The following is a 26,622-nucleotide window of genomic DNA, read 5'->3' as shown; positions in this document are numbered from 1 at the left end:
TGTTTATTAAACTGAACTTTGGCTTGACTTTCTTTTAGCATAAGTGAGTGGGAGGAAAATTGAAGTTTTATCTCTTGATAGAAGGCGTGGTTTTGTGTAGAAGTGGAATTGCTGTTAACTCATTAAGGAAAAGAGTACTTTTCTTTTTTATATACATATATTTTTGAGACAGGGTCTCGCTCTGTCACCCAGGCTAGAGGGCAGTGGTGCTGTCATATCTCACTGCAACCTCAAACTCCTGGGCTCAAGTGATCCTCCTGCCTTAGCCTCCCAAGTACCTGGGACTACAGGAGTGCGCCACCATGCCTGGCTAATTTTTTTCTAGTTTTTGTAGAGACAGCTCTTACTCTTGCTCAGGCTGGAAAACAGTACTTTTCTTAATGCTTTCATTGCAGTTCCCTGTTTACACAGAAAGGCATGGACCAGATCTGTTTGTATCTGTGTAGTCACTTTCTCAATAGCAGTCTGTGCCAGGGGATCCCATCCCATTTTCTGTCAAGTTAAGTCAGATTTTGATTGTTAGGAGTAAACACATTTTTTTTCTGCCTAGAATTTACTCTTTTTTTATTTTGAGTCAGAGTCTCACTCTGTTACCCGGGCTAGAGTGCTGTGGCATCAATCTAGCTCACAGCAACCTCAAACTCCTGGGCTCAAGTGATCCTACTGCCTCAGACTCCTGAGTAGCTGGGACTACAGGCACGCGCCACCATGCCTGGCTAATTTTTTCTATATATTTTTAGTTGGCTAATTAATTTCTTTCTGTTTTTATTTTTTTTTTTTATTTTTTATTTTTTTTTTATTTTTTTTTTTTTGAGACAGAGTCTCACTTTGTTACCCAGGCTAGAGTGAGTGCCGTGGCATCAGCCTAGCTCACAGCAACCTCAAACTCCTGGGCTCAAGCGATTCTGCTGCCTCAGCCTCCCGAGTAGCTGGGACTACAGGCATGCACCACCATGCCCGGCTAATTTTTTCTATATATATTAGTTGGCCAATTAATTTCTTTCTGTTTATAGTAGAGACGGGGTCTCGCTCTTGCTCAGGCTGGTTTCGAACTCCTGACCTTGAGCAATCCGCCCGCCTCGGCCTCCCAGAGAGCTGGGATTACAGGCGTGAGCCACCGCGCCCGGCCTCTTTCTGTTTTTAGTAGAGATGGAGTCTTGCTCTTGCTCAGGCTGGTTTTGAACTCTTGACCTTGATTCACCCGCTTCGGCCTCCCAGAGTGCTAGGATTACAGGCGCAAGCCTCCTCGCCTGGCCAAGGTGTCTTCAATATTAAGCTAGGGATACAAACTCTGAGATACAGGGGAATAGAAAAAAGATTCCATCTGAAACATCCAAGTGTTAATTTTTAATTTTTTTGTTTTAAATCATGCACTTAGTTTGCAAGAGAGCATTTTAGGTGCTGACAGAACCAAAAGCCAAGTTTTCTAATCTCTTAACAGTCTGTAGAATCTTATTTTTTGATCAAAAAGATGCTTTACATGGCTTCCCTTTTATTCATTTTGCTGCTTTTCCCAGACTCACAACATACCACCACACACACACACACACACACACACACACACACACACACACACAGTGTCTGTTTCTTTCTCCTTCTCTCCTTCCATGTGACTTTTCTGAGGAGGTAAGATTTCCACTATAAGCTACCACTCTTCACATTCAAATGAAGGAAATGGCAGATTGTATGCCCATCTTGTTGTTAGGGTAAAGTAGAATTTTAAAATTGAGTGTTATTTATAACACTGAGTGAGATGTTTATAAATGGAGAAAAGTCTAAAATGTTCATCTGTCGCCTCCTAAGTCAGGGTAGGTCTTAAGACTTGGATATTTCTAGTTAGGCCTAGAAAAACATGGCCAGTGTCAGTGAGGAAACCCATTTTTCAGTATCTTGAGCCTCCCCAGATGCCTACTTTACAAGGAGAGAAATTAAGATCCAGAAGAGAAGGGCTGGTTCCACATTACAATCAAAGATTCACAGGAGATGATGGCTGGCTTTTTATAGTTATTTAGTACCACAACTTTAGAACTGCTACCATAGTGGAAGGTAAAATAACTTACAGAATCTCTAAATTCTTTTAAGTAAATAAAGTTTTTCTGTGTCCTTGTGCATGTGTGTGTGCAAACAGACATGGACACACACATGCCTGGCCCCCAACCCCATAGACCCCGTGCCAGGATTCTCTGAGGAAATAGATTCTTGACGTGTCTTCATTAATTCAAGAATGTGGTATAAAGGTTACAAAATGAACATCAGTGAGCAGCTGCTTTGATGGTGAATGGTTGGGTCCCTGGAGAGGCAGCGGTGCTTTCTCTCAGCCTCAGCAGCATTAATGACTTCAAATACCTTGGTATTCATTTACATCCTCATTTAAATACTTGGTAGAAAAATAATTACACTGAGGTGTTTGATGAGATGAAATCTGATCTCAGCAGATGGAGTAAGGCTTCCCCTTTCATCAGCAGGGAAACCAAGTGTCATTTAAATGAAAATCTTCCTGAAATCTCTTTATTCCTAAATTTGCTGCCAATATCCCGGAGGAAATGCTTCCATCAAAAAGGCCTAGTGATACTGGGAAGGGATACCAATTTCAGAAGTCATTGTCATTACATTGTCAGGTACAGCAGGAATTGCCCCCACCCTCGTTTTTGTTAACACTTTCTGTGGCTTTCAAGTTTTGGCTTGAAATAATACACAAACGTGAGTTTGAAAATGGAAGTTTTCCAGCCAGTGTTTTGGATCCAGTCCAATGTGCTGGTAACAATATAAGCGAATGCCAACCACCCTGACTCTATTGGCCTCGCAGTACTCTACAGTGTTAGCAACGGGTCTAAAAGACAAGTAGCATGTTCTACCATACTCCCATACAAGCTGGCGTCTCACTGCGACAAGGCACTTGAGTTCCCAGTCAGTGCGGAAGCTAGTGTGGGTGGAGAGAATGAAAGCAATTTCATCCACTGTTTCCATGGAAGCAACATACCATCCTTGGTGCTTAGTGCGGAACTGAATTTCAAGGGAGGCGACTTTTTACAGGTACTTGCTGCTGAAAAATAATTTCCCTGCCAGAATATACTGTGGGAGCATTAGCCTGTTCTTACTCTTTAGTGTTTACTTCACATTTAACTTGCAGGTAGGATCCTGAATGAACAGGTGTGGATTACCTATGGAATTTTCCTGAGACCATGTATAATCTCTGGCCTGATAACAGGAAGACCAGTAACCCTGACAGGCTAGAACTGCTGCTACCCAGGGAGCGTTTCAGGCTGTGGCTCCTACTGTGACCAAAGGAGCCATTTCATTTGCTTCTGGCCATCTTACTGGCTTGCAGCAGACTCAGCAGCATGTCAGAAAGCGATTCCAGGGACAGCATATTTCAGTGACATGCTCTGTGGGGGCACCCTGGCTGCTCCATCGTTTCTCTTACACTGAGGCTGGAGGGCCAGCTGTATTCTCTGCGGTGGGTGGGAGGGAAAGTGAAGCAGCTGCTCACTCTGTGGCTCGCAGCCAGTGGAAAGTAGCCTGCCTCCTGTGCCTCTTGCTGTGGGGGCCCCACTCAGCTGGAGCGCTTGCTCCCTGAGGCGAAAGGTAACTGGGCTTCCTGATGTTCCTCTTAGCCCTTTGTTTTGGGAGAAGCTGGACAGGTCCAGTGGGATAGAGAGGACTCAAGAAAAACATGCCCACAAATAAAGCAAAGTGACACATTTCTGATACAGTCTTTTTAAAATAAAAGAAAAATATAACTAAAAATATCAGGATTAAAGGAAATAGCACATGTGCATAAGCTCACAGAGGAATGATGCTTATTAGGACTAACAAAGAAAGTACTCAGTATAGCACACACATCCTTATCCAGGAAAACCCTAAGCCACTCCTGTCATACTCTTGGCAACTGATGAGGTTTCACGAAGGGATTTGGGAAAGCGTGATTTGTCTTTGGTTGGACCCTTTTCTTTGTTTACTTCTTTGGGACTGTTCTGAGCTGTTACCCTGAACCCTACCTTTCAAATCGCCATGACTCCCATGCTTTTCTTTGGTGACTTACCAGAACCAAGATGAGGATATAGTTGGCCTTCTGTATCCATGAGTTCCACATCTGCAGAGTCAACTGACTTACCAGAACCAAGATGAGAATACAGTTGGCCTTCTGTGTCCATGAGTACCACATCTGCAGTCAACCATCCATGAATTAAAAATATTTGGAAAAAAAATACAATAGAAAAGCCAGTACAATTAAAAAATACAAATAAAAAAAATAAAGTACAGGTTTGGTATCCCTTTTCTGATCCCTTCTGGTGCTTATGACCAGAAGTGTTCTGGATTCTGAATTTTTTTGAACTTTGGAATATTTGCATATACATGATGAAATATCTTGGGGATGGGACTGAAGTCTAAAATGCTAAATTCATTTATGTTTCACATATACCTTATACTCATAGCCTGAAGGTAGCTTTATGCAATCTTTTTTTTGTTTTGTTTTGTTTTTTGAGACAGAGTCTCACTTTGTTGCCCAGGCTAGAGTGAGTGCCGTGGCGTTAGCCAGGCTAGAGTGAGTGCCGTGGCGTTAGCCTAGCTCACAGCAACCTCAATCTCCGGGGCTCAGTGATCCTACTGCCTCAGCCTCCCGAGTAGCTGGGACTACAGGCATGTGCCACCATGCCCGGCTAATTTTTTGTATATATATGTTTTTAGTTGGTCAATTAATTTATTTCTATTTTTGGTAGAGACGGGGTCTTGCTCAGGCTGGTTTCGAACTCCTGACCTTGAGCAATCCGCCCGCCTCGGCCTCCCAAAGTGCTAGGATTACAGGCGTGAGCCACCACGCCTGGCTTGCAATCTTTTTATTAATAATAATTTTGTGCATGAAACAAAGTTTGTGTTGAATAATTGTGTGTGGAATTTTCTACTTTTGGTGTTGTGTCTGTACTGAAAAAGTTTTGGATTTTAGAGCATTTTGGATTTTGGATTTTAGGATAAGGTATGCTCAACCTATGTGACAACTATTTGCATAGTAGTTAAATTGTGTTAGGTATTATAAATAATCTAGAGATAATTTGAAATGTACAGGAGGATAATTTTAGGTTATATGTAAATACATCATTTTATATATAAGGGAATTTAGAGCATCTTCGGGTTTTGGTATCCTAGGGGAGGTAGGGTCCTGTAACCAATCCCTTGCAGATATGGAAGGATGACTGTAAGTATTTTGAGGCTGATTTTAGTATGTTTCAGTAGTTCAATCATTTCTCAGGTATGTTTCTTTTGATCACACTTTTCTTTTGTGGTATGGATTAGACAGATTACCTCCCCATGGCCTTTTTGGGTTCACATAGGATCCTAAACACCATTTTTAAAGGAAGTTAATTGCCATGGTTTTGTGTTATCAGATACTTTTTCAGAGTAGAAGTATTTTAGTTTCGAGATATCACGGTGTTCTGATAGCCAGTATTCATTAGCCTAAGCTACTTTACAGCTCCTCTTATCTAATATAGACCTGCTTCTTAAGGTCACTGGTTTCATTATATTCCTGCCCTCTCTGGGAACATGTTTCATCATGGTCTCTATTATTCAGAGTGGATCAAGGTGATTCAGTCCATCCCATTGGTTTTGGTTATTTATTTGATCTCAGTATATGGAAGGCCCAGACGGAGATTAGAGGATTGGTAGTGTTTACTAAGAGGCATCAGGCCAGTTCACCACTCACTAGGTTAAATGACATTTCAATTTCTCTTTTAGATATTTAATGCTACAAAGGAGCTATCTAACGTTGCTGCCTACCAGTCTGTCCGCATCCTCTCCGTCTCTCTGGTTCAGGCAGAACAGGAGCTGGAGGACCTCGTTGCGGTTGACCTGCAGTGGTCTAAACCCACCTCAGGTACCTGGTTGCTTAAACGTATGCCATCCCTTACATAATGGTTAGTGCCCTACGTGGAATCTGTAAGCCTGAATTTGGTTCTTACCTGTCTATTTATTATTACTCTTTTTTGTCCACTTCTTATTGACTCTCCATCCCATTCCTGATGGTGACTATTTCACGTTTCTTCCCAAGACTCTACCAATGACTCTTCTCCCTTGCTATGAGAAAATGACCCTTCCTTTTACAACTTCAGAGAAAATATTGAGGTCTTTCAGACTGCAAGGTCTGCCAGTATCTCTCTCCAGTGCCTTAACTCTATATTCTTTTCTTCTCATTTTTCCTTTGTTTTTGTCTGAAGCCAACAGACTTGTCTCCTTTCAGGGCTAACTCTGATGTGGGCTCTTACTTCCTCCAGAGTCCAGAGCCTTCTTTTTCCCTTAGCCCCTGTCCTTTCCCCTTCTTCATTCATCATGGAATCTTTATTTCCTGTCTGCTCTGTCCGGCCCTGTGCTAAGCCCTATGGATACATCAGTGATGAGACACAGTCCCTGCTCTCAGTGCTTAGCCTTTCCTTTATTCTAACAAACAAAACACAGCTAAACATGATATATACCTTCCCCTGATACCTCATCTCTCTCCTTTGCTTTGTTAAACCTTTCTAGAATGTATTTTGTTTTCATTCTTCTCCCTGCCTTTCCATGTGTTCACTCTTTAACTCTTTGTAATTTGGCTTTTTTTTTTCCCTACTTCGATAGTTTATTCACCTCAAGGTTACTATTGTTCTTTTAATTATAAGCCTAGAGACCTTTGGAGCATTCGACACTGTAGGGCACCCCTCTTAGAAACTGCTCGTTCCTCCTAGCTTGCATGGTACTGCCTTTTCCTAGTTTTCTGTCGTCTACCTCCCTGTTTCTTTGGTCTTCAGTCCCTTCAAATGTGGTCCTTGTGTTCCCTCTCGGCCCTTTTCTTTTTTGTCTGGTGATCTTTGCCTTGGTAACCTTGGTTGCTCCTACATTTTCAAGTGTTAATTCACTGAACAAATATCTGAGTGCCTACTATGCTAGGCACTATTCTGAGTGCTGGGCATATGGTAGCAAATAAAACAGGCAAGACCACCTGACCTCATGGAGTTTACATTCCAGTGTGAGGGAATACAGAAATTAATAATTACATTAGTAAATTAAACATGAAGTTATCTGATGCTATGCAGTGTCACACTATCTGAACTCTCCCTATATGAGCTCAGGAAGTGAATGGATTCAGGTAATTTTGGATCAGTCCTTTGCTTTATGAACTCTTATTACATGTTATCCAAAATTCAGCAATCAATCAGATTTGGATAATGTATTATGCCTTGCTATCTGAACTCTTTTTTATGCTCCAAACTCAGAGACTGAATAAATTTGAATATCATGGGATAGTTTAGATAGTGGTATATGCTAATGAGACAAAAATAAATCAATAAAATACATTATGGAAGGGAGTGTTGGGGCTGGGATAGGGTAGTGGTTTGTAATTTAGAGTGGCCTGGAAAGTCATAAATGAGAAAGGCACCTTTTTGGTAATAACTGAAAGAGGTGAGGTAATGTAGATATCTGGGGAAGAGAGGGTCAGGTCTCTCCTACATTTAGACTCTTTCCTGCCTCTTCTGTTGTCGTATGTCTCTGACTGTAGCTGGAAAAGGTTCTGATTTTAAGGACTCATTGAATTAGATTGGACTCACCTGGATGGTCCAGAACACTTTCCCCATGTCAGGGTCCTTTACGCTAACCATATCTACAGCGTCCCTTTAGCCATGCAGGGTAACATATTCATAGGTTCTGGGGATCAGGGTGCAGATATCTTCGGGGTCTGTTATGCTGCCTACCACACAGTCTCATTCTCAAGCATTTCCAAGGGCCTTTCCATTTTATTGACTTCAAGATGTGGCTCTATCCTTCCCTTCAGTCTTTTATTCTATTCTCCTTCTGTAATCTTTGCTCTAGCTAAATACTTGCAGAATATTTTCTATTCTTTGTGCCTGTTCACATATTTTTCTTCTGTCTAGAATGCCAGCTATGCTTATTAAACTCCTGTTGATCCTTTAAGGCTTCCCCAGCTCTCTTCCCTGCTATTTACCTCTCCCCTCTATCTACCTACCAGTGAAACCACCTTTATACCAGCTACCCACAGCTTCCCACCACCAGTGAGCAAACACTTACTGACTCTCTATAATACCATGTCATAGATGTTGGGGGTGCAGAAGTGAATAAGATGTGGTGGAGTAAAGGAAACACTAAGCAGACTGTTACAGGAAAGTACAGTGAGAGAGTTCTGCACAGCATACTGTGGAAGCTCAGGGGAGGAGGTCAGTTCATGTTAGGCTTTTTATGATCTGCCTCTCATTTGATATTTTTAATACTTGTTTATATCTCCTGAGGCACTTAACCAAATTTTGCCATACATCTTATTCAACTAAATTCTTGTCTTATTTTGTAAACTGTAGGACCTATGAGGAGAGGTTCCTGTTTCTCTGTATCTCTTTCATTACTCTATCCTAGCCATCTAGTTCCTGCCACATAGTAGGTGCTCAATCAATTTGAACTCATTTGACATTGATTCCAATTCCCACTGTTGCACTACCTACTTCTGGAGTGCCAGTGTTGCACTGGGTTTGGATCTTTCGCAGTGCCGAGCCAGTGACTTAGAGAAGGTTTTTAGTGAACACTGGGCTGCATCGATGGCACCAGGTGTGTGTGTGCGTGTGCGTGTTCCCCTCCTCATCAGCTTTTCTCGAACATGGCAATCGCTCACCCTGGCCTGTGTTGGTTACTGGGCAGTGTGGACAGATAAGTTAGACTGTGCTGAAAATTTAAACACTAGTTTTGGTGTCTGTGGCTTTCCCTTTTGGCCAAACTTCCCATCCTGTGTCTGTCTGTGTTTTCATTACCATAGCTATAAAGTTGGGTATAAAACCACCCAGAGAAAAAAGCACACATTTCTTTTCAACAGGATCCCCGTTTGCCCTTTCCCTTCCACAGAGCTAGGTGGGGATGAGTGGTAAGAGGAGAGCGGGAAGCGTTAACATTCCTAGATTCTGAGGAACCTGTAAACAATGAGAGGCAGGAGGAAGCCTACTCTCTGACTCCCTGATTATGTAAGTGAATTATTTATGCTTGGATTGAGAGCAAAATCGTTACCACTGCCTCTGTCTTAGGCAGAGAACGTTATTTCTTCATTATGAGAGCAAGCATTTTGAGCAGAAAAAAAGAAAAAAAAATGAAGACATTAAGGTTATGGTTTCCCCTTTGGAAAAGATTCTTCTTAGGGAAGGTCTGAAAGGGATAATAGCATCAAGACCAAGCATATTAGTCTTGATGCTGTATCTTTTCTTTGCCTCTCAGTCTTCTCCTATGTTTGAAGTCTTAGAAAGGAACAGAAGGCATGACCCATGCTCACCCTTCTCACTTAGACCTATCTAGTAGCTTCAGTTTGTATTCATCTACTTTTACCTGATTCTTTTTCTTTAACTCTTTCTCTTAACAGAAAACTTAGGCCATGGTAATTTCGAGTACATGTCGGCAGTGTGCTGGCTCTTTGGGCGTCACCTGTATGACACTCTGCAGTATCCCATTGGGTTGATCTCCTCCAGCTGGGGCGGGACACCCATTGAAGCCTGGTCATCTGGAAGGCCACTGAAAGCCTGTGGAATCCATAAGCAAGGGTAAGAAAGCATTCTCCAGTGTAAGAGACAGCCTACTAGGGAATTACCTAATAGGGAGGGTTATCATCTCCTTTGGGGAATTAAGTATGTGTTGACTGTCCAAAAATGTATTGAATGTATGTAATGTATTCATGCACAGGTAAGATACTATTTTCCCTGTCATCACCACCACAATCATCTGAGAATATGTCAAAAAAAAATTATGATCCTTGACCTTAATAATAGTAATAGCTAATACTTACTGAAAGCTTTTTATATACCAGATACTGTTCTGAGCACCTTATATATATTAATTCATATAATACAACAGTCTCTTAATGTGTAGAGACTATTGACACACCATGGACAAAGATATTAAGTCTCAGAGGGAGGTGTAGTAACTGGTGCACGGACACAGCTAGCAAGTGGCAAAGCCTGGCTTCAATGTCTGTGCTCCTAAACACTGTGCTATATTGCATAGGAGAATAAATAGTCTAGCAGGAAGAACAAACGTATAAACATATACTTAACGAAATATATTAGAGTACTAACTGTGAAAGCCCACTTAGGAAAAGCTGGATCAGGAAGAATACTTGGGGAGAGCAAGAGCTAGTTAAGAAAAATCCCAATACTAATATCAACATAGACATGAGCAATGTGTGACCTGCTTTCACCAACATTGTCTCATTCACTCTGGGAAGACCTCTTGGAGGAGGATAGACTTGAACTCTTGGTGTGGTTTGGGTAAAGGTTTGCCTTCGGGGGAGTGAAGACACTTAACTTTGGAACAGGAAGAACTGCCTATGGTAGAGTAGGAGGGAGGTCAGGCCCAGCACGTGGTCAGAGAGGGGGATCTAAAGCCAGGCCTCCCAGGTCCCTGGGGGTTAGAAAGGATAATACCAAGGGTGTTGGGAAGTGGGCATTTTCACACTCAGCAGCTGGGAGGATACATTCATGTAAGTATTCTACAGAGAAATTTGAAGACATTTTCAAAGCCTTAAAAAAGTGTTCCTTTTGACCCAGCAATTTCATTTCTGGGAATTTATCTTAAGGAAATAATTAAGCATGTATGCAGTGATTTAGTTATAAGGAAGATAATCATGACATTGCTTATAAAAGCAAAACGTTTAAAATCACCTAAATGTCCATCCACTGAGTACTAGGTTAAATAAATTTATTGCCTATGTGAGAGACTCATAATAAAACACTCCTCCCCTCTGGTTTTGAGGACTTTGTTCAGAAACTGGGATGGCCCCTTCTGAACTCACAGAAAGCTGACTGAGACACATACCTTGGAGAGAATGTGGAGGTGAAATTGAGAGACTATTCACATGCTTTCAAGTGAAACAGAGTTCCGGTGCAACTTAATTTTGTGTTGTTTTTGTCAGAAGTTTGCTCCAACTGAAAGTGGACGAAGTCCAACTTAGGGATCATCATGTGATCAATCACTAGCTGTCTGGTGACACTTGTGCATCTTATTGATTTCAGGTCCATTCCATATGATTCTGTGACTGGTCCCAGCAAGTACTCTGTTCTCTGGAACGCCATGATCCACCCGCTGCATACTATGACTCTGAAAGGGGTGGTATGGTACCAGGGTGAGTGTTCCGTTTGCTGATTCTCCATGGCATCAGTCAGCTTTTGTTGTATAACAAACCACCTAGAACTTAGTGGCTTAAAACAACAATAATATAATTTTATTTAGCTCACAACTCTTTGGGTTAGCAGGGTTGTTTTTCACCTGGGCTGCTTCAACTAATTTCTCCTGGAGTCTCCTATATATCTCTGGCCACCTGGCCGGTTGGCTGGTGGCTGGATGATCTAAGATGGGCTTGCCCTCATATCTGTGTACTGGGGGCTGTCTGTTGGGGCACCACGGTTGTCAGGTGGCCTCTCATCCTTCAGCAAGCTAGTTCAGAATTGTTTTTTATTTACATAGTAGTCTCAGGGTTCCAGATGCATCACGAGAGAGCAAAACTCAAAGCTGAAGTGCTTTCAAGCCTCTGCCTGCATCATGTTTGCTAATGCCCCATTGGCCAGAGCAAGTGACAAGGCCAGTCCTGAGAGAGTGCGGGAAGGCTGCTAACTCGGGGCATGGATAGAGGGAAGGGAGTAATGTTGTAGTCTACCTCAAACTCCTCTCAGAATTTTGACTGTTTTTAGGGGAGTCCAATACACGTTATAACACAGACCTGTACAATTGCACGTTCCCTGCGCTCATCGATGACTGGCGCCAGACCTTCCACCTCGGCTCCCTGGGGCAAACAGAGCGTTTCTTCCCATTTGGATTTGTGCAGGTGCGATTGGGCAAGGGCTTTCCTGTTCATGCCAGTGCCTGTTCCTGTGTTGAGGGGGAAGAGGGTTCATGGGAATCGGTGTGGGGATGTGCTCTCTAGAGCTCTTTCCTGGAATTCATGTTCCTTCTTTTGCCCTCATTGTGTGTTGGTCAGGAACTGAATGTAAAGCTTGATTCAACTCAGTTCATTGATGAGACAATCAAATTTTTTAACAAAGTTAAGTAATATTTCTTTCTATTAAAAAAGCATTATAGATTTATTGAAGAAATATTAAAAAGGTAAGCAAAAAAGAAGCTAACAACATTGATAATTCTACAGTCCAGAAATTAGCACCTGCTCATGTATTTTTGAAATAGGATCTGTACAGATTTTGTTTCTTTCTCTTAAAGTCATATTGTGAACATTTTTTCATGTCAGTAAATATTAATCTTCAATATAATTTGTAACAATTGCAGAATATTCAGACATATGGTTGCATTGTGATTTATTTAACTAGTTTTCAATAGATGGGCACTTAGGTTGTTTTAAACATTTTGCTTTTATAAACATTGGCATGTTTATTTTCTTTATTGCTAAATCATTGCACACTTAATTATTTCCATAAGATAATTTCCCAGAAATGAAATAGCTAGGTCAAAAGGCATACCTTTATAAGGCTTTGAACATGTCCCCAAATTTCTCTGTAGAAATTTATGAATTTGTGTAAATTTTTACGCTTAGCAACTTTCCATGAGAAAGTCCACTTCCCCTCAACTTCCCTAATTAGTGTCCTCCTGCCCACCCCCCAGGATGCACCGTGCTTTCTCACTCCCAGGCCGTTGCACATATTCTAACTTTCCCATACTTTCCTGGCTAACTTATGATCATCCTTTAGATCTCAGCCTGAATAACAGTTAGGAAACCTTCTGTGACTATCTGAAGTCTTGGTTAATGCCCCCTTTCTGGATAAGAAAGCAGCCAGATGATGTGCTTTCTTAACACCCTCTACTTCCTCTTTTTACTTGCATGTAGGTTGCACACGTGACCATATTTTCCTGGATCACACTTAAATCCCTAGTACATAGTTTGTCAGCATTTATTAAATAATGGCTTAACACACGAATGAACAAATATATCAAGAGAAACCAGACTTATAATTAGAGATAACGAGTCAGAAAGATTCTGATAACTAGTCAGATTCTGCTTTCAGCCTTGCATAAAAAGAATAAACACATTTGGCCAGTGTCATAATTGCCTTGATCCACGTGTCCATTGACCTTGCCAAGTCTTAGACTTTTTAGCAGAGTGGTAGTTCTGGCTTTTCTAGAACATAGGAAATTAAATAAGTAAGGTGTTATAAAAACAAGGCCCAACCCACAACATCATAACAGAGCAGGCCCTGCCGTTAGAATGGGACACACATAGTTCCAGACATCTGTCCCCACGTCTCTCACAGATCCTGCCTTCTCCCCATCCTCCCATCTCCTCTACCTCGTTCTGTTTCACCATACACTTTTTTCAGTAAAGATTTCCATAGACCTTCTTTCCATTTAAAATGCCGTTATGATCATTTTTTTCCTTTTTTCCTACATTTGTTTTGACTTTGAAACAAGATTATTCTGCTCATTATTTTCAAAATAGCAGCTCCTGTCACCAGTTCTGTATTACTGTTGGTGAAAACTACACATGGACTTTGGAGGAATTTTTTTCTCTCTTAGTCTGTGTACATGTTGATTTTAATGTGACTTCAGCCAGTTCAAACATAGTATGTGTTGATTGCTTATTCTTATATATGCTGCAAACCTTGTGAGGTGCTAGAAATGTAGCATGCATGAGAGAGACCTGCTCTTGCACTTATGCCTTACAGTTTAGTGGAAGACCTTTAACCTCCAGGCTTTAACTTGACCATTGCCAACAAACATATGTTGGTTACTTGTGGAAAACTGGAAATATAAATATATAACTTCAAAGGGAAATATCAAATATAACAACATAATGGTTCAGATCATAGGTCTGTAGCTAGACTGCTTGGGTTCAAATTCCAGCTCTGACAATTCTTAAGCTACACAATTTTGAACAAGCTATTGAACCTCTATGTTATTTTAAGTATTGAATGAGTTAATCCAGCAAAGCTTGGCACATGCTGGATAATGTTAGTGGTTTTCATTATTAATGAGGGAAGTCAGAAAATCTGGAGGGACAGCTGGTTTGTAAGGAATGATGAATTGGCTTTATAGAAGTGTTGAGTTAGAAATGATGGTTGCAATAACTAGAGTGCAGTTAGAGATGTAGGAATCGAACTCGGAGGAGAGACCAGGGCTAGACATGTCTACCAGAGAGTTATAGTAGAGAGGCGACCTGAAGCCTGGGAAAAAAAGAGCAGGAGGCTAGGGACTGGAGTCCTTAAGAGTATGCTTTTTAAAAAGGGGTTTGGAGGAACAGTGGAACAGACGCTAAACTGCAGTATGTTAATTGTAAAATTCTCTGAATGTGGCCAGTTTTATGTTCTCTGGCTAGTCTATGCCTGTATCAGCCTCAGTATTTCTGCTCATCACTGTGGAAGACTGAGTAGTGCCCCACTACATCTCAGATTAGGAAAAACACAGAAATTTCATTTGGGTATGCTGGTGCCCTCATGTGGCTAGTGTTTGGAAGTGCAGTCAATGAAATAGTGGAGGCTTTGCTGCAGCAATTCTCAGCAAATTCCTCTGTTTTGAGTAAACTCCTTTGGCTTGAGGGGCTGTTATTAGCATTTTTCCCTGTTGAGCCTCAGGTTAGTTCTTACCGTAGACTCTTTCCAGTGGCTTTGTTGCTGTGATCTGCATCATGACACTGGCTGGTGCATGCAGTTCCACTTTTGGTCTTTTGGGAGTTATGTGGAAGAAGTAGAGAGAACATTGGATTTTTTTTATTCCCATTTTCTAGTTTTCATGAGATTCCATTGTGAAGCTTCAGCAGCACATTTTATTAAATACCATTTCCTATGTTAAAGCTCATTTGCATAAGAATTTTAATAAGAAAGTTGGAAATGTTCCCTTAGTTCCATAATCACATCCAAGGCTCCTTTCTGCTTCTATTGCATCCTTTCCCCATGTTTTCCTGATGGTTTTCTAGTCTTTCTGGAGCAACTCAGGAAGCAGAAAACATCCTCAAAGCTTTATTTGGCCACATTGTAGGGATGATGTCAGGTATTTTCTGGGCGGTGTGAGTAATAAGACTGGGTGGAAGGGTCCGTTTATAACACAGTCCTCTGATAGGGTCAGATATTTTGAAATTGAGGCAAAAGACAATGTAGTTGCTGGCCTAGACTCTTTTCTGGTTTGTGGTTTGACTTACAGTTAGCTCATGATTTGTAAAAGAGAGATAATAGGTTGATGCCTCTCACTGGCTGGAACTAGGGCTAAGAATAATATACTATGTAAATCAAGGGACAGGGTGATGTAAACATCAGAAAAGGAAGGAAGAAGCAGTGGGAATGCATGCATCATAGTAATAGTGAAGAATTTTTCTGGGAGCCTCTGTCCGTTCCAGAGTAGGAGTATATCAACTGTCAGTTTAGATGAAAACAAATCCTGTTAACTCACTCTGCATTCAGAACCTGACCATTTCTCATTACTGTTACTGCTTCTGTACTAGTTTAAGCCACCATCATCTCTTCCCTGAACTCTTGCCTCCTAACTGGTCTTCCTTCCTGTGCCTGCCTTTTCTCCTTTAGGATATTCTCAACATATCAAAGTGATCAGAAGGCTCTAGTAACCCCCCATGACTGGAGTCAGTAAGGCCGTAAATGATCTGTCCCCCGCTTCCATTTAATCGTGCCCTGATCTCCTGATTCTCTCTGCCTTGCTTACTCCACCTCAGCCACACCAGCTGCCTTTTCTTTAAGCACACAGGGCACACTGCCACCCTAGGGCCTGCCATTTTCTTGTCCATTCTGCCTGGAAAGTTCTTTCCTCACTGTGTTAGTTTTCTATTGCTGCATAACAAATTACTACATATTTAGCAGTTTAAAACAATAGAATGCACATTTACGATCTCACCGTTTCTATGGGCAAGGAGTCAGCATGCATAGCCTTAGCTGGGTCCTCTGCGCAGGGCAGCAGTGGAGGCGTCAGACAGAGCTGAGGTCCCATCTGAGGCTTGGGGTTCTCTTCCAAACTCGGGTGGTTGTTGGCAGAATTCACTTCCTCAAAGCCATAGAACTCATGGCAGCTTACTTCTTGAGGGTCATCACGAGAGAGTCTGTGGCTTCTGGAGCCTCTTTGGAAGGATTCCCCTGACTAGATCAGGCTCACCACGGTATTCTCCCTTTTGGTGATCTTGAAGTCAGTTGGCTAGGGGCCTTATTTACATCTGCAAAATCCCTCCACCTTTGCCATGTGACAGAACATAATCATGGGAGTGATATCCCATTACATTTGCCTTACCCTATTGGTTAGAAGCGAGTTACAGGTCCCCCTCAAAGGGGAGAGTATTATGTAAGGGCATGGGTCACTGCAGGTCATCTTAGAATTCTGCCTACCACACCCAAGTATCCTGATAGCTTCTCTCTCACCTCCTTCTAGTCTTTGTTCAACCCTGACACTCTTCTCCTTCCCTTCTATCTCTTTCTCCAATGCACTTACCACCTCCTCCTCATAGAATATGTGGTTTACTTATTTCTGTGTTTATTGGTTATCTCTTCTGATTAGAATGTAAGCATGGAAAGGGATTCTTGTGTTTTGTTCACTGCTCTCTCTCCTGGGCCTCCACAGAGTAGATGCTCAGTAAATATTTATTAAAAGAATGAATGAATACATGAGCTGACTGATACTACATGAGCTGCTGTTCATTCACAGGCTTTTTCTGGAGCAATATTACTTCCCAAATATTCTGGCAGTACTTGGCTGCCCTAGATTCCAAGCAGATAGTTCAGATGTTGATGGAGTGATGGAGTTTATCCTTTCTCTTCTGCCCCATATCCAGTTGGTTGTGTGGTTCTGGGAATTTGTCTTATTTCTGGCAATCCCATTCCTTCTACTCTTCTTCTAGATTAGGCTTGTCTGTCTAGACTATTATAATAGCTGCTTAACTAATCAGTCTCTCTGCTGTAAGTTCTTTTTTTTTTTTTTTGCCAGAGCCATTTGTATGATCACTAGATTAATCTACTGAGTTGGTCCTTTTATCATGTCAATAATTTCAATGACTCTGTAATTATTTAATTGAGATGGAATTCATATAAAATAAAATAAACCATTTTAAAGAGTTCAGTTCAGTGGCATTTTAGTACATTCACAAAGTTGTACAACCATCACTCTACAGTGGTTCTTTATTGCTCACAGAATTAAGTATAAACCCTATCACTTGCCTCACTATCTTTCCAAGCTTGTCTTTCCTACACAAATCCTCCAGTCCAGCTACATTGTGCTACTTCTCAAGACAGCCATTCTCCTTCCTGCCTTTGCATCTTAGAAGGTTCTAACACGTGAATTATGAGCATTACTGTTTGTAATTTTCTTTAACGTATTCTGAGGCCATGTTTCCTTATAATAATCATTGCCTGTTATAAATGTATAGCACTTGTTATCTGTGCCACCAGTTTAGCAGTTATTCCATACTATTTCATAATGGTGTTTATGAACATTTCTTACGCGCAAGTTTGTTCCCCATCAAAGCTGTAAAGTACTTGCACCAATTAGCTGCTGCTATGTAGTAGCCACCTCAAAACTTCATGAGTTAAAACAACCTTTATTATAGTGCTCACGTCTCGGGAGCTGGAGGTTGGGTGATTTGGCTAAGCTCCACAGGGCTTCACCTCTCTCTGAGCCAGAGAGGCGCTCTGCTTGGCTGGAGTGGATTAAACAGGGCAGCTCTGTTCCATGGCTCTTTTCCTTCTCCAGAGAGCAGCAGGCTAGCTCACCTTCTCATGGTGATAGCAGAAGTGCAAACAAGCAAGTGGAACCATGCAGGGTCTCTTGAGGCCTAGGCTGGGAATTGACACACCATAATCTCTGCTTCCATCTATTGGCCAAAACAAACTGCATGGCTGAACTCAGAATCAAGGGGTGTGGAAATACACTCTTTTTCCTAATGGCAGGAACTACAAAGCCACATGGCAAGTGGGTGTGGATATAGGAAGGAGTGAAGAACTGGGGTCTTTGGTGCAATTTACCACATGTTCAAGGGCAGAGTCTTCTGTGTCCCTATGGTGCCTAACCCTGTGTTGTATCGGGTACTTACTGTTCTGTAACAAGCTACCCCCAAATTTAGTGGCTTAAAACATTAGCCATTCTTTTTGCTTCTGATTCCTTGGGTTGACCAGGCAGGGCTCAACTGGATGGCTCATCTCTGCACCATGTGATATCAGCTGGGCTTGCTTACGTGGCTGCAGTTTGAAATGGAGGTTCTAGAATTCCCATGACTGGCCCCTCAGCTGGGATTGCTGGAATGCTAGAGCCTCTCTTTCTATATGATCTTTCAATTTCTAAGGCCCTTCCCTCTGCATAATCTCTCTAGTAGGGAAATGGACTAGTTTTACATGACCTGGTCAGGGTTCCAAGAGAATGAAATCAGAAGGCAAGGGCCCTCAAGACAAAAGCCACACATTACTTCTGCTGTATTCCTTTGATCAGAGCAAATCACAGGGCTAGCCCAGATTCAGTGGCAGGAGAGATGGACTTCTCCACTTGATGAGTGGTGGCAAAGCTGCATTGTAAAAGAGCATGTGGGATGAAAGGGATTGTTGCATCCCTCTCCCAGCAGTAAGAAGCTCAGTAAAATCTTGTTGAATGAGCATTTGAACCAATGCGAAGAGCTGAAGCAGAATCTGCCAGTGAAAGAGACTCCAGTGTATGGCTTTGATGCAATAAAAGCAACAATGTCTCTGCTTTCTAGTTATCTTCAGTTTTGTCTAAGGACAACTCAGAGGATGGATTTCCCCAGATCCGTTGGCATCAAACAGCAGACTTTGGCTATGTCCCCAACGTAAAGATGCCCAACACTTTTATGGCCGTAGCTATGGATCTGTGTGATAAGGACTCGCCATTTGGCAGGTATGGTTGCTTCTTGGGCTTTGCATGAACCATGTATGTTCTTTGTCCATAGTCCTTCACACTGGTGTCCACTTGTGAGGAGGGAGATTGGATGAAGGATTGGAGCTTAGAAGCACTATATAGCAATCATTTGTGTAGGGATATGCTGCAAGAACAACAACAAAACCCTTCAGCATCTCAGTTCCTTTAGGCAACAAAAATTTATTCCTCACTCACACTACATGTCCAAAGAAGATCAACAGATCTTTACTCACTGTAATTGTTCACAGACCAGAGCAAGAGAGGCTCCAAGTTGGTCTGCCCTTCCATTCACCTTACACATTCATACTAGCAGTTAAATGCTTCTGTTTGGAAGTAACACAAATCATTTTTGTTCACATTGCACTGGCTGGACCAAGTCATATGGCCATGGTTAGCTACAGTGAGAGCAGGAAATGGAATTCTAGCATGGACGCAAGGAGTGAGTATTGGAATACTGGTGAACTGCCCCAATGAATACCATACACTAACTGTAGGATTGGAGGGGATTTCAAATATGGAATGGAACCCAACACACAATGTCTGGATTATAGTAGGAACTTGAAAATACTTATTGAATGAACAAATAAGAGCTGGAGGGGACCAAATAATGAGCAGCTGGTTGAGATGAAACCTGACTTTCAGTGGTTGGGAATAGTCTTATGAGTTAGCTCTCCTAAGTTATTTCTAAGGCCTTTCCTCCCTCCTCTTTGCTCTCCTCCCTCTTTCCATCCCTCCCTTTATTCCTTCTTTCCAGGCCTTCTATCGTTTCATGGTTTCCAACCTATAGAAGGCTCAGAGCCCCATCTTTGGTTACCATTCACCATTCTCTTAAGCTGACTAGCTCTGATCATGGAACTCAGTCAGCTTTATTTATACCTTCTTAAAGAGTGCTTTGTATATATATATTTTTTAATTGTTATTGCTGAGCTCAAATCCAAAGTTCTCTACTTGTTCTCTATCCTGTAGCATCCACCCTCGAGATAAAAATACCGTGGCCTATCGGCTGCACTTGGGGGCCCGTGCTGTGGCTTATGGCGAGAAGAGTGTGACCTTTCAAGGACCACTGCCTGAGAAGATCGAGCTCTCGCCTCACAAGGGGTTGCTCAGCCTCACATATGCCCAGCAAATCCAAGTGCAGAAGCAGGACAACAAGATATTTGAGGTGAGAATGGCAGAAAAATAGGTGATCATCCTGTGCTGGGAGCAGGATTTCCTCCACACGAGGCCCGTCTCTTTCGTTGTAGTGTGGGGATGAAGCAGGTCTTGGTTGGTGGGGAGCTGAGTTATCTCAGAGGGGCACAGATGCAGCTATTAATTCATTAGCTTAGAGGCAATTTCGATAGACAAGTAAGGGAAAACAAGTCCATGTTAAAATGGTACTCGTATCAAAAATGATACTCGTTTTTGATTTTCTCTCCTAGAGCAGCTGCCTTTGCTCAGGGGAAGGGCCTGTGGCTTTTTTTTTTTTTTTTTAATTTCGGCATATTATGGGGGTACAGATTTTAAGGTTTCAATAAATGCCCTTTCCCCCCTCCCCCCACAAGTCTGATTTTCCAGCATGACTATCCCTCAGATGGTGCACATGTCACTCATTATGTATGTATATACCCACCCTCTTCTCCCCTCCCCCCTCCCCAATACCCTATTACTGTAGTACCTATGTGTCCACTTAGGTGCTACTCAGTTAATACCAGTTTGCTGGTGAGTATATGTGGTGGGGCCTGTGGCTTTATTTGCAGGTTACCCATTGAAGATCCTTGCTCCTGAGTAATTTTTATTTATTTATTTATTTATTTATTTATTTATTTATTTATTTATTTATTTATGAGACAGAGTCTGGCTCTGTTGCCTGGGCTAGAGTGCCGTGGCGTCAGCCTAGCTCACAGCAACCTCAAACTCCTGGGCTCAAGCGATCCTTCTGCCTCATCCTCCCAAGTAGCTGGGACTACAGGCATGCACCACCATGCCCGGCTAATTTTTTCTATATATTTTTAGCTGGCCAATTAATTTCTATTTTTTTTTTTTTAGTAGAGACGGGGTCTTGCTCTTACTCAGGCTGGTTTCAAACTCCTGACCTTGAGCAATCCTCCTGCGTCAGCCTCCCAGAGTGCTAGGATTACAGGCATGGGCCACTGCACCCGGCCTTATTTATTAATACCTCATCCTTGGGTGTCTTTTTTGTTAGACTGTCCTAAATTCTGACATCCTTTGAGTTTCATTCTCACTGGAGAGGCTTAACTTAGTGGTTTGTAACTTAGTGTGAATAATTTTTTTTTTTTTTTTGAGACAGAGTCTCACTCTGTTGCCCAGGCTAGAGTGAGTGCCGTGGCGTCAGCCTAGCTCACAGCAACCTCAAACTCCTGGGCTCAAGCAATCCTCCTGCCTCAGCTTCCCGCGTAGCTGGGACTACAGGCATGCGCCACCATGCCCGGCTAATTTTTTCTCTATATATATATTAGTTGGCCAATTAATTTCTTTCTATTTATAGTAGAGACAGGGTCTTGCTCTTGCTCAGGCTGGTTTTGAACTCCTGACCTTGAGCAATCCACCTGCCTCAGCCTCCCAGAGAGCTAGGATTACAGGCGTGAGCCACCACGCCCGGCTAGTGTGAATTATTGTAATGAGACTGCTTTCTTTTAATACCCAGCAAGGATCGTTCTGCTTTGGAATTGAGACTGTTGATTAAAGAGGTTATTCAGGAGTCTTCTATTGTTGACAGTGGAGGCTTTCCTAAATGGAACATTTGAATGAGTGTCTCTGGGAATCATGAGACCTTAGGCTGGGAGTGTGTGTGTGAAAAGAGTGCATTGAAGATGAAAGAGTATTAAAGACAAACTTTAATTACAAGTTTATCTAGGGCTGTTGCTTCTGGAATCCTAACAACAATATCCACCTGCCCTGCTCAGTGCATACCCCACTTAGCTTCTTTCCACATGGGGTTTTAGGTGAATTTAGAGACTCCCAGAAGACTCTGCCTTCTGAGTTCTCTCCCCTAGTCAGTTGCTGGCAGTCTGTCCACCATCTGGCCCCGGATCATAGATGGGGTCAGGACAGAATTTAACATTTGGGTTCTGGATAATTTATGTTCTCTTTTCTGGATTGCCTTCTGACCTGAGTGAGAGAGGCTTCATATCTAAAGTTCCTTTGTGCCACTTCTTCGTTCTGTAGCTCCTTTGGGAGTCCAGAGAGAAATGACAGCAGCTGGGCTTCTCTATTTGCTCACATTCCTGCCTGCCTTGCCATGTGGCAGGAGAGATCACTGGAAGAATGCTCAGGGGGAGACTTCTCTAAATGCTTTATATGATTATGCTTCCTTGTCTCTCTCAGTAAGTTAATGTTTCACTCACTGATTTAAATTATTTATTTAATCACATCAACATGTATTATGCTGTATTGACTAGACCCAACCTGGACTCAGGTTTGTTCTGGCTAAAGTTCGTCCTTGGCTGAGAGTGGCTCCTTCCCTCTCATCTAGTTTGTTTCAAAGAGCAATTCCCAGTTTCTTGGGACACCGTTCTAATTGACCTGACCATTCCATTTTATGACTCTCTCATTAGATCTCATGTTGCAGTGACCATCAATGCAAGTGGCTTCCAGCTCCCATGAACACTTTCTCCACCCAGACCCTGAACCTATCGATCAATTCTTGTCATGGCACTGTGGTTGCTCTGCGCTATGCCTGGATCACCTGGCCTTGTGAATATAAGCAGTGTCCCCTATATGACCCTGACAGTACCCTGCCAGCTCCTCCCTTCTTTGCTTTCATCAGAGACCAGGTTCCTGCACATTAGAGCGAGGCTGCAAATGACAGCTGCAGTATGATTAGAATTTAGATATAAGGGTGTGTCCTTTAGATTTTGGCATTTAGGAGTTTAAATGATAACAACTGTTGCTTTTAAAGGAAATGAACAGAAGACCTCATTGAACAGCTTCCAGCTACCACATGCTGTTCCTATATTCTGAGGCACTAGGCCTCGTAGGTAACTTGGAACGCTTGCCTCTCGTCCCCTAGTTTGTCTAAGGGTCTGTATTGGACTAATTCTGAACAAAGTGTCTTTTACTTCCCTCCTATTTATTGGGAGTGAAATGTCTAACACTTTTGCCCTTTTGCGGGATCTCAGGGTTGAAAGAGATTTTAAAGGCCACAGGGATCAGGTAATGCTTATGTGTTCTTTACAAAATCTCTCACAAGTGGTTATTGAATCTGTATGAAGTTGCCATTCTAAACTTTCTAACAGTTTTCCCTTATGTGGAATTGAAATCTTTCTCTCATGAAACTTTACTACTACATGACAGTCTATCAAATTAATTGAACATAGACCTATTTGTATTCTCTTTAAGCCAGAAATGATTGTTCCTTCAAATATTGATAATGTGAATATTTAAACAAACCAGAACGATGTGCAGGCATTTTGAGAGGTGCTAAGGGAGTGCCTTAAGGAATGAAAAGAAAGGGCCAGGTGGTAGTAGCCCAGGGAAGGCACTCAGGTTGCAAGGAACAGAATGGGTGGGGAAACACAGGCTTAGGAAAACACGAAAGTAGAGGTAACAGAGGCAAATGGGTCATTCAAGTTAATACAAATCCCAGGCTCTGTAAAGGTAAAAGGCTCAACTGAGGATAATCCAGAAGGAAGAAAAAAATGAGGCTGAAAGTAAAGCTACATGGTAAGCATATAGTACAATAATGCAGATGCGACAATTGGGAAAGAGGCCTTTTGTGTGTACTGTTAAGAAGCTTAATGTGGTTTATTGGTTGATTAAAAACAGTTAATGGCATTTGAAAATTGTATTATTAAAAGTTGGAAATAAAATATAATCATTAGTGATGTGTATATATTTATATGCAGGCAAAATTTGGTTAGGAACAAACCTGTAAGTTTTCATTAAAGTATGGAAAAGGAATAAAAATGTTCCCTATGGGTAGTTTTCATTCCTTAATGTAAAAAATGAGTACTAAAGCACTAAGCATCACTTACTCCACATCTGTCTTCCAAGAGGTTGGGGTGTAGCTCCAAACAACAGGAATAGCTTTGTCAGTGTCAAGATTTTATTTAGTTAAAAAACAAAAAACAAACAAAAAAACACTATGCACTCTGCAAGGAACATTGGCCCCTCTGAGCACTTCCTAAGCATATAGTTAACTCCTAACCATTCATACTTGGACCTCTCATGCTTCTGGCCCCGTGAGAACCACAAACCTAGTAACTCCTGAGAAAAAGTAAATCTGTCCACTTCTCCACCCCTGATACACATATACCCATGTTCTATTAATAATTTGGAGGCAGCTAGAGGTAGCCAGGAACTCGAAAGCCAGGTTCCTTTCACCTTCAGTAACTTATTCAGTTACACAGTGTAAAAAAATTTGGTTTATGTAGTGGATATATTAAAGAAGTCATGTGTAAATTTATTTTTAGTGGTTGAATAAAACATTCTGTGGGAATTTGGTGTATTTCCCAAAATGAAAAGAACTTTTTCCTCTTTGAAAATGAAATTTATAATCACTGTAGAAAATCTGGACATTAAAGAAAAGTATAAGAGCAAGTAATAATCATCCCCAAATTCATCATTCAAGGAGAAACACTATTTTGGTGAATGCTCACTTAATTTGTTTGGGTTATATAATTTTAACACTATATAGTATGTAATCTGTTTTTGACTTGTTTTACTAAAATAATTTTCCTGTGTAAACAGAATACAGATTTAGAGTGTTTCAGTCTGGAAGTCCCATACTTTATTTAATGAATTTCTTGTTAATGGACATTTAACAAAGTTCCACTATTAAACTAATACTGTAATGAATATTTCATGCAAACATCATATCACACTTCCAGTTATTTCTTAGGGTTCTTAACAAGGATTAATAGGTTAAAGGATAAATATATATTTAAAATTTTGATACCTACAGCTTAACCCTTCCAAAGGATTAAACAAATTACATTCTCACGAGGGTATAAGTCCCATTTTTCCTTCAACCTCATTGACACTGGATGTTCTCAAATTTAGAAAATCTTTAACAATCTGATGAAAAGATATTTTAAATATACCAGGGTAGTACTTTTCAAGTTTAAAACCATGATCCTAAGTAAAGACATTTTGCATTATCTCATGTATTCCCCATATGTGTATGTCTATTTATATAAATACATGTATGCACACTATAGTTGAAACCAGTTTCAACCTTTCTCCATGTGATACATTCTGACATGTTTGAATTTTAAAAGATGCAGGTCTTGACTCACTAAGTTTATGAACAACTAATGAGTTTTTAGTTTGAAAAACAGTTCTAGGAAACTTACACTAATTTATTAAAAAAATTTAAATGTCTTTCTAAACTGAGTAGCACATAAAAATATTTGTTATATGACAAAAGCAGCATACATCATTTCCTTATAAGTGCAAATATGGTCAAGCAACTTCTGCAGAGAAAAAAGAAAAACATTAAAACATTAACAGTTTGAGTAATCCCTTTCCCACCCTTGGCTTGCTTTGTCCAAATTTTATTAGATTGTTTCTTTTACATTATAAAAGTTATCCAAACTTATCAAAAAACTAAACTTAGACTCAAAAACTAACACCAGTTAACTTATTATAGTTTCTGAGTTTACAGTGGCCAGTGTGTGTGCTCTAAACTCTGATCCCCTCCTTTGCTGGTCAGATTTACTACTATAAAATGTGTTGGCAGTTGAGTGGTAGCACACTAACAATTCAATTCTCACCATCACCAGCCCTTCCCGATTCTTCTACTTCTGGTCTTTTCATCCCCTCCCATTCCAGCCAGCCCTGGGTCCCTGTTGCATGGGTAGCATCCCACAAGATAGTGTGGAGTTGTACTGACTGTGATTAAGTGATGCAGTAAACCTCCACCATAATGCTATAAACAGGGTCCAAAAAATTCAGTTGTGTTGAACATGGAGTTATCTTGTTACACTGTTAATGAAATGACAGGAATGAGTCTGTTATGGAGGATGAGAACTAATCCCCATTATGTTATACCTGAATTTATGTTATCGTATGGTTTCAACCTAACAAGCTAAAAGCACATTCCCCAATAAGGAACACAGGGAGGATAGACAGGATTAAAGAGGACTTTTTGATCCTCCTGAAAGATGTGGAAAATATGAAGAATAAGATGAATGATACTCTAGACTGGACTTTCCAGCCTGATTGCAAGCAGATTTGGTTTTGATGATATTAACATGAAAATAAAGCAGCAGCCTGGGCTGCAGGGGCTGGGCTTTGATATTCCTTGAACTAGGATCAGAATCAAGATCAGAAGTTTGTCAGAATTTTACTGTCAGCAGCTGCTATAGACTTAATGTCTGTGTCCCTGCAAAGTTTGTTAAGTTAAATCCTAACCCCCAATGTGATGGTATTAGGAGGTGGGACTTTTGGGAGGTGATTAGGTCATGAGGGCAGAGCCCCCATCAATGGGATTAGTGCTCTTATAAAAAGGACCTCAGAGAACTCCTTTGCCCCTTCCACTATGTGGGGATACAATGTGAAGACAGCTATGAACTATGAATTGGGCCGTCATCAGACACCGTGTCTGCTGGCACCTTGAATTTGGACTTTCCAGCCTCCAGAAATGTGAGAAATAAATTCGTTTTGTTTATAAGCTACCTAGTCTATGGTGTTTTGTTACAGCAGCCCAAATGGACTAAGACAACGGGTCCATCTTATTGTGGTTTATAAGGGACTGAAGTTTACTCTTTCTCAGGCAGAGCTAAGCAAAGATTACATCCTGATTACAACAAGATG

At 41.3% G+C, this 26,622-nt stretch overlaps 2 protein-coding genes across 2 annotated transcripts in view; one reads left to right on the top strand and one right to left on the bottom strand.

Annotated features, from left to right (window-relative positions):
* The window catches only part of SIAE (sialic acid acetylesterase), a 36,204-nt gene extending 12,518 nt beyond the window's left edge, over positions 1-23,686 (top strand). Inside the window, exons 4-10 of the mRNA XM_012752478.3 lie at positions 5,734-5,872; positions 9,380-9,557; positions 11,025-11,134; positions 11,700-11,833; positions 18,686-18,843; positions 19,831-20,026; positions 22,422-23,686. Of these exons, the coding sequence (XP_012607932.1) occupies positions 5,734-5,872; positions 9,380-9,557; positions 11,025-11,134; positions 11,700-11,833; positions 18,686-18,843; positions 19,831-20,026; positions 22,422-22,655 (1,149 nt within the window). The 3' untranslated portion in view covers positions 22,656-23,686. The remainder of the gene's footprint in view (positions 1-5,733; positions 5,873-9,379; positions 9,558-11,024; positions 11,135-11,699; positions 11,834-18,685; positions 18,844-19,830; positions 20,027-22,421) is intronic.
* SPA17 (sperm autoantigenic protein 17) overlaps positions 1-26,622 on the bottom strand; it is a 306,364-nt gene that overhangs the window by 25,711 nt on the left and 254,031 nt on the right. The gene's annotated exons all lie outside the window — the stretch shown is intronic.

This window comes from Microcebus murinus, chromosome 4 (genome assembly GCF_040939455.1).
Source record: "Microcebus murinus isolate Inina chromosome 4, M.murinus_Inina_mat1.0, whole genome shotgun sequence".
NCBI lineage: Eukaryota > Metazoa > Chordata > Mammalia > Primates > Cheirogaleidae > Microcebus > Microcebus murinus.
Note: the sequence above shows the minus strand (reverse complement) of the source record. Positions and strands in the feature narration are given on the sequence as shown.